The sequence below is a fragment of the Centropristis striata genome, chromosome 22 (genome assembly GCF_030273125.1).
Source record: "Centropristis striata isolate RG_2023a ecotype Rhode Island chromosome 22, C.striata_1.0, whole genome shotgun sequence".
NCBI lineage: Eukaryota > Metazoa > Chordata > Actinopteri > Perciformes > Serranidae > Centropristis > Centropristis striata.
In genome coordinates this window covers 3950606-3962694 of record NC_081538.1, presented here as the reverse complement: position 1 = coordinate 3962694, position 12089 = coordinate 3950606, and the positions used below count along the sequence as shown (strand labels likewise).

Sequence of the window (12089 nt, the reverse complement as noted above, 5' to 3'; positions counted from 1 at the left end):
ATTAAAAAAAGGCCAAAAATGTTAACAATGTTGAGAGAACGAACAAAAGAAAATAACAGCACCAGACATGAATAAACATATCTAGATATCATATGTCACACTAGTGAAGATTCTCTCTGACCAATCAGTGGTCTGCAGTGTTTTTATTCCAGCCTCTAGTATCGGCTCAGCTTGGTACCACGGCAACCAAGGTGGTACCAAAAACAGTACCAGATATAGGGCTGATTATAATTTGTTGATACCGTTACCGATATCAATACCTTGACTATAATATTGGTTTCTGAGCAATACTTTTTTCGATACCAATTTTATTAAATCCACTTTAATAAAAAGAAAATTACATTACACATTATGTTATGAATAGTCTTTTGACATAACATATTAGATCTTAGTACAAACATGCACGGCTGCATGCCTATTGGCTCACTTGTGCTACTTAGGTATTCAAATTTGCTATTGAATGACTCAATCAATACTCAATAACATTGAAGCAATTTAATCCAGTACCAAAAAGTATTAAAGTTGATACCCAGCCCTAACCAGCTTCTAGCTGGTCCAACTTTTGATAATGGAAAAACTTCAAGCGAGTTGAGTTTGAGTAGAGCTGTTTGCCGTATAATGCAGTGGAAATGTGACATTAGAGTCATGATAGATGCTACCCAAAGAACATCATATATATGTATATATGCACATTGTATTGTTTGGCTTCCAGGGACAAACCATTTTTCAAACCTGAAAGAAAATGTCAGTTACCAATTACTAGCCATAAATAAATAAGACGACAGAGTTCAACCTATAGAGTTTCTGTGTGACACTGGTGATGCTTCGAATGATGAAGTAGGTTTTTCAGCCACTAGTAGAATAACTTAAGCTATGCCTCCGTGACCCAAGGGCCATTTTCTTAGTTTCGTGATGCGGCTGTATAAGTTATTAGCGATAATGCGGCACAATGGCTTCGTACACAGTGTTGCTGCTGTTGTGCTCCGTGGACAGCATTCAGCTTAAGTGTTGTTTTCACTTTTACATGTGTGTCTGTGTGTGTGGGTTGCAGTAATTATTGTGGCGGTGGGTTGGTGAGGCACAGTGATTTATTACAGAGGGTCAGCCAGTGACAGGTCCTGGCCTTCCTGTATTGGGTCGCCTTTAACAACAAGCCAGCCTCCATACACCCCACTCACTTAGCAGACACACTGTGTTTATACCGCCCAGCTTAAAGGACCTGGATTGCTTCCACCTCCGGTTTAAGGCTTGATAAATGGCTCATTGGAAAGCAGCACCAATCCCACCCAGAGATGCAAGGATTTTTTTTCATATAACGGTAGATTGTTTTTGTTAGAGAAGACCAGGTTAGTGGGTGCATTTCTGTTGGCGCATACTAAACTTTTATATGTGTATAAGAAGTCATTACTCCAGATCTTTGGAGCTTATTCCTTTCATAATGTTGCAATATTGTTTTTTTTTTATATGAGCTAGAAATCATAATATTCAATAACATGACTTATTTCATCAAGATTTTTTTTCTCTTCACAGCTCCACGGGCAAAGACACATCCCCGATGCCTGGGTTGGATGTCAGCAGCCTGTCCACCCCACGCAAGCTTTTGGATTCATCACAGTTCAGTACACCTGGATCCAGCAGTGGTACGGTCCTTAGATCATATTAGAGCGGGGAGTAAGAGGGAATAATGGGTGGTGGTTTTGCAAAAAAAAGAAGGCGAGAACATTATGTGAAGGAAAAGAGAAGCAAAAAGAACTGGGAGTTTCAAGAGGTTGTTTCATGAAAAAAACATTTGTTATATGGTTTGCTCTCCATTAAAATTGCATACATTAGGAGAACTATAGAGATAAACACATCAACAAAGCAGCGTTGTTGGTCTCTTTGGATAACAAAGTGTGTGGATTTCAGTTTGCAATTTTATTTTCACTGTGCTGATATCCTTAGTGATAATGAAGTCATTAGCATCATTCTGGCTTACATCCATTTGCATGTCATTATGGCTCTGTATTGCCAACCCTCTCTCTCTCTCTCACACACACACACACACACACACACACACACACACACACACACACACACACACACAGAGGAAATGCACAGAGAAACTGCTGATCTAAACCATTGCACAAAGAACTAAACACACCACTGATGCCTCTTTACACACACACACACACACACACACACACACACACACAGAAACACACCCGTCACAATGTCACAACATCTTCAACTATGATCATAATATACGTTTCCTTCTGTAACATTATAATCATCTTGTTCCCCCTATCTGTACCATTAGTCACACAGCATCTCTGTCATCACAGCGGGGGAACGGCATTCATTATGCTCAAACTGGTAACCAGTGCTTTAACAGGGACCGATAATGCAGACTATAACTGTATTCAGGAATGTATGAATTCTCTCATGGTTGTTGGGGCGTAGAGTCAGCAGCACCGCATTCCTTCCAGGCAGAGAACAGAGGAACGCAAACAAGAAGATAATGAAAAAAGTTAATCCTGCAATAACTTGGTGTTCCCTTGGTGTTTCGGAGTTTTTATATTAAGCCTGGCACTTTTTTCACCACCCACTCTTGGCGTTCTAACTTAGCGACTCACGATTTCTTTTTTAGCCCTGTGGAAGCCATGGAACCATACAGATACGACTCAGTATCCACAGTCATATTAGCTTATTGATGCTGCTACCTTAATACCTTACTTATCCCTTGCATTAAGTTCTATTTTTGCATATGATTAGCTCTCATCTATGTCTCTGTCCGTTTTCACATTCACCTCTTACTTCACTGTGGGCTTATGTCGGCTATAACTCATTTTAGTGTATTTTATTCCACCCTTATTATTCATTCAGCTCAGCCCATCAGCACGTGTCTGTCATGACCTCAAACACACACACACAAATGTACAAATTACCGCTAATACATTATAAATATCTGATCAATTCACCAACCTTGTGGGCCGAAAAGTAAAAGCTAAACCACAGTTTTCCCCACATTATGCAGAAAGAACACTGGCAATTAGCTAGCACCAGGCGGTAAGTGCCCATCCACCGCCATGCTAACAACTGTGGTCACGACACAGCAGCCGGCTTCCATCAATGGCCTAGCTTGCCATTTTGCCTAATAGCATTAGAGCACCTCATTTGTAGCTAGTAATTGTCATAATTATTACACAAACTACAGTTGGAATGGGGGAAAAGAGGAAATCCACCCAAAGTCCATTAACTTGCCATAAACATTAACTCTCTTAACGTGCTTTGATGGGGAATTGGGGGGCCCCATCTAATGGAAATTAGAGCATCATTCGATGCTGCCACTCTCAATTTAGTCGCTAATGTGGCTAAGTCAGATGGAAAGAGCATGAATGGGGGGAGGATAACATTACAGGTGCAGGTGTGTGCATTTGAAAGAGAAAAATGTTAATGTGGTTAAAGCTGTAATTTTTTTTATCGTTTTAGTGTGTTATTAAAAGGTTGATAGATGAATGTTGGTTGTTAGATTTATACGTATGTAGCTGTTATGTTTGGGAAACTGCTAGAAAACTGTCCATTATTAGAATATTTTGTAAGCATTTAAGAGTGTGTGGTAATTCTACACTGTATATAAAGATAGATGTCATCACAGCTCCGCAAAAGTGAAACCAAAACATCTCGATTGCTCTCTGGTGGCTGGCAGCGGATTGGGCGAACACAAAAAAATTTAATTGTCTGCAAATACATTTTCTGCAAAGGTGGTTTCGTTTCAGGAAATCATTTTTCTTTGGTTTTAATTGGATCTGAGTTATATGCTGCTATAAAACAGGGGCGAAACATTATGATTGACAGCTGTGATTGACTCACGATTGGTTAGGTGGGTGTATAGTCTAGACGGATTTCAGAAAAAAGGAGGAAATTAAGTTTTCTAGATCTATAGTCTAGGGTCAGAGCAAGGATATAGTGGAGGCTCAGTGCCTTTTTTATGTGTATATATATGTATGCAAAATACCAACTGGAACATTTAAAAGTGATATTGATTGAATATTTATGTTGGCCTTAAAAAAACCCACACAAATAATGCTTAATTTCACCTTAAAAGTTGGTATTTTGCATATATATAAATATACATAAAAAAGACACTGAGCCTCCACTTTATTCTTGCTCTGACCCTTGACTATAGATCCAGAAACTTAATTTCCTCTTCTTTGATTGCCTACTTACAAAAAAACTTGGGGAAAATGGTCCAATGACTGAGCAAGATGGGCAATTTGGCCGCCATATTGATATGCAAATGAGAAGGTCAAAAACTCAAAATTTTGCTTGGGAACCATTTTTTTGGGATTCAGCACCCTTGAAATAAGTAAAGTAGGCCGGTTCCTGACTTGTCCCCATAAATGCTCCTCACTTTCACTTTTTGGACAATTCCGTATAGACTATATAGGTGGGACATTGATACCACGGCTCCACCAGCCAATCACTACCATCTCTGGCTTCAAATTAAGTCACCCTACAAGATGGTAGCACCCATATCCAGAATATTTTGGCTTCATTTTTGTACAGTGGGAGAAAGTGGAGACACATCATCCATTTTTTATACAATTTGTGTTGATAACCGATGCATGTATATCCTTTCTTTAGTGCGTGAGCTGCAGCAGGATGTTCGGGAGTTGAACCAAGCAGACCTTCCTGAAGTCGATCCAGAAGAGAACAGTGCTGAGTTCATGGGCATCCTCATCAAGGTGCATACATTCACACTACACTTACTGTTAATTGTAAATTGTCATACCCCAGTTCAATGTTCACTGCTTTTTCTTCAGTGCCTATGTGTTCCTGCTTCAAGTAAAATGTTTGTATCGATCCTTTTGCTTTAGGCTCTGGCCAAGTTAAAGAAAATCCCTGAGACCATCAAAGCCATAATGGAGCGGCTGGAGCCTGAGCTGAAACAGATCGTCAAGAGGTCCACCACTCAAATAGCAGACCATGCTTACCAGAGAGGAGAAAACCTGGCCCAGGAGAGCCAGCCAAGGTACCGTAATGAGATGAGGAGGAAGAGGAGACACACACTGAATGAAGAAGGCTCTATGTTAAAATATAAAGGCTTTCTGAGAGTGTAACACAGTTCCCTGAAGAGTGAGGATTGCTACAGATCAGTGGAAAAAAAAATACTTGAGAAAACTGGAGGTTAATAATAGATAGTAAATGAAAAGGGAATGGAGGATACAGTTAGTAAATAGCCACGAAGAGGAAACGATCAGCAGTTCTCTGCAAAGATGAAAGCAATTTTTGGGAAATGTTAATGTTTGCCTGATAGAAAATAATAAGTAGAATCAGAGATGTTTCCAAAAAATGTTCAGTGTAAACAGCAGAATGCAGCTACTCTTGTTCCCACTGAAAATAATCTCAGTATTGTATCTATACAAGGGTTTTTATTAAAGCAGCCTGCTTGCTATTCTTCTGTAGTTATAGTATTCCCATTAGAATTAAATCCCCAGTGTCTAAACACAAGGTGGCTACTCTCTCCTGTGGTTGGTAATGTGTATTGTTACTGTTTATAAATACAAATATGGCTTGGATTAGTCATTTTTCGTGTTCACATGCAGAAAGGCTTTTAGGTATTTTTAGAGCTGACAGTAAAAGCAGTAGACAGCATGTTGTGAATGCAGTCCCACGGTGTTCATAGTCAGACAGTCAACCAGGTATGAAACACAGTAAAGGCTAGGACTGGAGGCACACCTGCCTCAGACCATGAAAACAGATACTCTGCTGCTTTAAACCTAGACAAGTCATGGCTAAACACACCCATACACACACACAAACAACCTCACACCTGCCGCGGAGGACTGCTGCATTTTAAAAGCAGTCACATCAGCTCCTGCAGACATACACATGCAGCGAGCAGACTTGGGGAAACACAGGTCTCAGTCCACTGATCCCGAACCATTTAAGAGGAACGTCTTGTTTTCTGTCAGGGATGTTCTCTCCGGCCTCGTCTGCCTTCCCTCTCTCTGGTTGCCTGCTGAATCTCATCTGACCTCAATGTAACAGGCCACCGTGTAGCTCATTCCCAGCGCTACTCCTTACAGATTGGTTTAAGTTTGCCTGCGTGTGCGTACGTGTGTGAGCGCTTAACACTGTATTTGTCAGAGCATTTGGGCGAACACTTAGAGGCTTGTGTGTGTGTTTGTACGCGGACGCATACACACCTAGCTCTGCCTATGTTCACTTCAATTTAAAGTCAAGGCTTGTTGCTATGGAAACTCCAACCAGTGTACCACTTGTGGGGAACAATGGTCTTGCATATTGCACACTATATTTTATAGCACTGCAGACTAGCAGGCAACACTTAAGCACTTTACAGCAAACACGGGCGGTGTGTGGCTTAGAGGTTTATGTTCTCTGTGATCGGCTACACTGAAGTGCATTTTCATCTGCAACTCCTTTTACTAGATTTTTACTTTTAGTAAGATACTCCAAACAGGTTTCCACTCCATGCGCCAAAGTTATTAGCAAGCACCACTGATCTGTGAGTAGTTCAGTTTAATTTACATCAAATCAGACTTGTTGAACTCAATTCAAAAACAGAGCCTTATTTTTGGTATGTGGGAGATTCTGAATCCAATCTGAACCCTTTTAGAAAGAGAGCTGCAATGCTCGAATGATCAAAGAACATTAAGATAAAAGGGTAAGTATTTTAAATCCAATTTAAAAACAAGAAAAGCACATTGATCACAAGATTGATTGCTTGTCTCTTTGTACAGTTTTTTCCTGCCTGTTCAGTAGAGTGGTGGAATGTAACTAAGTACATTTACTCAAGTACTTAAACTATTTCCTTTTTATGTAACCATATACTTCTACTCCACTACATTTTGAGGCAATTATTGTAGTTTATACTCTACTACATTTAGCTGCATTTAGCTTTAACATGATCAATTTAAAGTGATTAAACATTTTTTCTAATTAAACTTCATAACAGTATGTTAAGAAGTTAAAAGAAGTCCCAACCTTGACAAAAATGCTGCTTACATTAAGATTAAGATTCCCTTATTAGTCCCACAATGGGGAAATTCAACCTTTTTACACACCAGTGAACACACCATGCTTAGGAGCAGTGGGCATCAATAATAGTAATCCAATAATATGTTTGGAATATGTATAGCAATCTGAGTGGGTCCATTCTGCATAATGAGTACTTTTACTTTTGATACTTTAAGAACATTTTGATTCTGATCCTTTGTACTTTTACTTTAGTACATTTTGAATGCAGGACTTTTACTTGTAGTGGAGTAATTTCATTGTGGTATTAGTACTTTTACTTAACCCTTTGATGCACAACATGGGTCTAAAGTGACCCAGTGACAGAGGTTTTATGTTCTATATCTTTGCAATTATCATTCAGTATTCCAGGTTTTCCTCAATTAGTTTGTTTTTGATCATCATTCATCCTAATTTTACGTTTTCCTTTATTCATATTTTATTAAAATCCCTTTTTGTGTCACTACTGTTCTAATGCACAACATGGGTCAAAAATGGCACATACCCATTTTTTAGCTAAGTAGTTCGCTAAGCTAACTACTTAGTTAACTTCTTTGCTTAGTAGTTAGCTATGTAGCTTGTTAAGCTAACTACTAAGCTAACTTCTTGGCTAAGTAGTTAGCTTAGCAAGCTACTTAGCCAAGTAGTTAGCCATGTAATAATACAGAACCTTTTTTTTCTTCATAAAGTATGAGAGGAAAAATGTAAATAATGATCTGTTGTTATCAAAAACAAGATATTTGAAGAATACTTGAAATATTCAATCATAAATTAAGTTGATATCAAAAGATAGAGCACAGAAACACACAGCAAGCATTAAATAACATGGGGAATGAATGAGGGTCATTTTGGACCCATGTTGTGCATCAAAGGGTTAAGTAAGGTATCTGGATAATATTTAATATGGTCATTGAGGGACACATTTGTGTGAATGTGTTTCTTTTTTGTGTATTTGTGTATGACAGCAGGCTGACCTGGCACATTTAATAATTCAGTGGTTCTTTAAACACTCTGCAGGACCCTGTTTACTGTAATTTCATTATGTGTGGCTGACAACCAGCCTAATGATAATCTAATATGGACACCATCGCCGAAACAAACATTTAGATGTACTGTCCAGTTAGTCAGGGACTTTGCGTCCACGTGTGTCTCCCCTGCTGTCTCTCCCAACTGTTCATCGGCCATGTGTGTGTCAGCTTCGATCCCGAGGGGAATGAGAAGAACAGAGGATATGGATTAGGATGGCCTCCACTGGGAGATAATGAGGAGGACTGGGCTGTCTACACTTTGTGTGTATAAATGTGTGTGTGTTTTAGGGGTAAGGTTCGAGTGTGCTTAGAAATTGAACTAAAGGAAGCTGTGACAAGGTCAAAGCCATATATTTAGTGTGTGTCCACCTCTACGTATGCATACATGACCATGAATTGTTTGTCAATTCCTGAAAGCTGGCGTTCACCGCGTATAATTTTTCTTGTCAGTCGTTCATGTTTATACATGAGAGAGGGAGCGGGAGAGAGAATTCCTTGATTCGTTGGCATTTCACAGCTCTCCTCTTCGTCTCACGTACATCTTCTATTCACTAAGTTATAGCTCATAGTGATTTGTGCCTGCTTTCCTCTCCATTAATAACATTTACTCGCTGCTACTGCCAGTGTAGTGACAGACAGCCAACCAAAATGCCCCCTAGTGAAACATTCATCCTGCCTCTACATTATCCTGATACCTTCCCGGGAAACCTTGGCCACTTCACAAAACTTTTAGCGTGCTTTCTTTTCTTGCAGCATTTAAATCGCTGGTAATTTGTATTGACTTGGCATTAATGAGGTAGGGGCTCAGGCTTTTGTACTTAAAGGGGGCATACATATTATGGAAAACTCACTTTTTCAGTGCTTGTGCACATCATTTTGAGTATCTGGACTGCCAACCAACCCACAAACTGTGATATAAGACAACCCAGTTAGTTTTTTGTGGGCTGCCTGGATCAGAAAACCTCCTCACCTATGTCACAGTTTCTGGCAGTCTTTTATGATTTAGGCCTTAAATTGTATTCTGGTTAGCTGTACTTTTGGCTAATAATAATATATTTATAAGTGGGTCAGTTATGGGACCCATATTAGGATACAGTACAGTTTCTGGATAGGTTAGGATTTTTTTTCACATTAACTTTTTATACAAGGTGAGCTACATTTATATTTAAAGATCAAATATTACAAATGCAGTTATTTGTAAGAGTTACACAGCTTCTGTGTTTAAAGGATCAATTCATGATGAAAGACCTGATATTCAGGTGAGAAAATACATTCTGGTGATCCATTTTCTCAGTCAAAATCCAATTGAAAGAAAAGTTCTTAAATTTTTTATATCTGTGAAACATGTGTGAAACAACCCATTTTGCCAGGATATTGTGTTTGTTGTTTGGGCACAAGAGGTAGAAGTGGATCACTGCTCCATGGTCTAAATAGGACTAAAAGCATTCATGTGTTATTCCAAGTGAGTTAAAGCTAACAGCAGATTAGTGCCAATTAAAATACATTTCTCGCCAAAATGAGGACATGATGCGAATGTTACATAACCTGCTAACTGAGGATACATATTCTTGTGTTTAGAGTTCATGGAGGGATTAAAACTCACCTGGGAGAAAACATAAATGCTTTTAATCGTATTTAGATCATCAGGTAGTGGTGCACTTTAGCCTCTTGTGGTTAAAATTAGTATTACAACAACAAACACAAAAAAATAAGTAGATACGAATTAGCTGCCCAAACATTTTTCCCCCCAAAAATGGGTCACCAGATTTTTTTTCTTTCATTTGCCTTTTAGGGCTTCTGTAATAAATGGTTAAAATCTACGAAAAACCATCCGGGAAATCAATTTACCAATATTTTGAAGTTTTAAGTTGCATTCACCTAGAAACTCATTAAAAAAAGGGTCTCACTTACCACCAATTAAATAAAACCCAATTAAAACACAAGGGGAAAATGCTTAAAACCCCAGTGTGAATATTTTAGTATTAACTGTAATATCTCCACTAAAATAAAGTGGGCTCTCACTAGCATGGGTGCACTGGGTACTCATTCAGACTCAACTAATGTAACCTGTGTTCCCTCTTTACTTTGAAAGCTTTGTCCTTGTGCAAAAAGCAGGTAGAGCAAAGTCAGTATGAAAACATTAGTGTATACGAGGCAGCTGTGAGTCTCCAATCCAGAGCGTAGCACTCAGTTCAAGTGGAAGGTCCTTTTGGTTTTGGCTGTGCTCTCTTCTCCAGCCAGAGCCATTTAGAACTAATGAGGAGTAGCTGTTCATTTGAGCCCGGGTTGGGCAGCTCACTACTTTATGATAGCCAACCCAGGTGCCGGGTTATTACTGTAGGAAAAAAAAAGCTGTGAGTATCTGCTGAATATGAAATGTGAATAAATACAGGGAGCAGAAACTCCTAATTGGTGATGTGAAATGCACTCAGTAATGATTCTGGGTGGATTATATGTTGATATCTGTTATTTTCCTGGTTTACTTCAGGGCCGCTTTAGTTTTACTTGCATCGAGTCAAAGCGGGGTTTATACATAGCCGTATATGGGGTGAGATATCAACAATTTCTTCATTCAATAGCATGCATTTCTGCACATATATGTCCTTCTGGTGGCAGTGAAGAGGTAAACAAACTGTAAGGAAGACATAAAATCATGTTAGAAAAAATGTGATTGTTGTTTACCATACCATCATTATTTCTCAGCAGTTTTCATGGGAGACACTGCAAGCGAATAGGGTAAAATATTTAACTGATAGATATCATCATTACATTTCTCCAGTTGAGTACTTAAATGAAGACAATTATTTTTTTTCTGTTTTCTGTAATTTTATGTTTGAAAATGTCAATAACGCATTAACTAATTTAATCTTTGCTAATTCGAATACATTTTCACAACATTAGGTAGAGCCAAGTCTTATTTTTATTTAGTTGAAATATTAGACTTTTTATGAAGGGATTTTTTGGATATCTTTTTTTTAATCACTGCATAAATCAGAAGATACTGTCTGATTTATGAAAATACTTTAAAAAATGTATTTTTGTTATGATTTTAGGTACAAAATATTACCAATCAGACTGAATGTTATATGAGCAAGCCCCTCGGTTAAAAACCTTCGGAATATAGATAGGAATGAGTTTGAAAAGTTTGGTGTATGAGAGTTACTGAGGAGGAGATTTCTGGCTCAAGAGTATGAGAAAAACATAATTTTGCAACTGTGAATAGAGTAAAATGATTGACTAACAGATATCACCATGAAACTTTCCCAGTTGATTACTGCCATTAAGACATTTGTTTTTTGTATTACAAGTCTTTCAAAATGTTGTTTTAATACGCAAATGAGGCACCATCTAATGCTCACTTTTGGACAAAAACTAAAGACGCAAAAAGACAAAGTGCAGTGAAATTAACACATAAATGTGGGACAGGTGAAGGTTGGTAAAGGGGTAAGGAGAGGATGATATGCATAAAGCCATTGAGGTCTGAAAAATCGCTGGGCGATTTTAAAATAAGCCTCTAATTTTCTGGAAATTCTGGAAAAATTCTGGAAAAAAAAGTGTCAACTCTTCTACTAAATAATAGATTTCAGCCTCTGTAGCAGATAGAAATGAAATTCAAAAAGGTATTTGAGAGCTTATACAAAAACTACAAAACGACGTATCCGCTTTCCAGGCTTCAATGGGTTAAAGGGCTCAGGTTTGTATATCATGTTGTTAAATGTCAACTGTTGTGTTGGTGTTAGCTCCAGCAGTCATACCACAATCTTAAGTATCATTTTCCTCTGCTCCTAATATTAAAACAGAAGCTGAATTCCTTGCTGGCTTTCTGCTTTCTTTGTGTAGAAAAATCCAAGGCCAAGTGGTTTACAGTACACAGTAGACATACAGTACATTACAGTAGAATGTCTAGAGAATATTGGCTTACAAAATAAATGTGTTCCATATTTGTTCCTTATTTTGCTTTATTTCTTATTAAATAATGCTTCTCATAAGTTCTCTTGATCTCCCCCCTTTCCCCTTTCCTCTTCTTGTCTTTACTCCCCTCTC

General features: G+C 38.3%; 1 protein-coding gene across 1 annotated transcript in view; it reads left to right on the top strand.

Moving 5' to 3' along the window:
- Positions 1 to 12089, top strand: part of exoc4 (exocyst complex component 4) — a 164953-nt gene that overhangs the window by 11090 nt on the left and 141774 nt on the right. The window contains exons 5-7 of the mRNA XM_059325790.1: positions 1531 to 1640; positions 4624 to 4724; positions 4857 to 5011. Coding sequence (XP_059181773.1) covers positions 1531 to 1640; positions 4624 to 4724; positions 4857 to 5011 — 366 coding nt within the window. The remainder of the gene's footprint in view (positions 1 to 1530; positions 1641 to 4623; positions 4725 to 4856; positions 5012 to 12089) is intronic.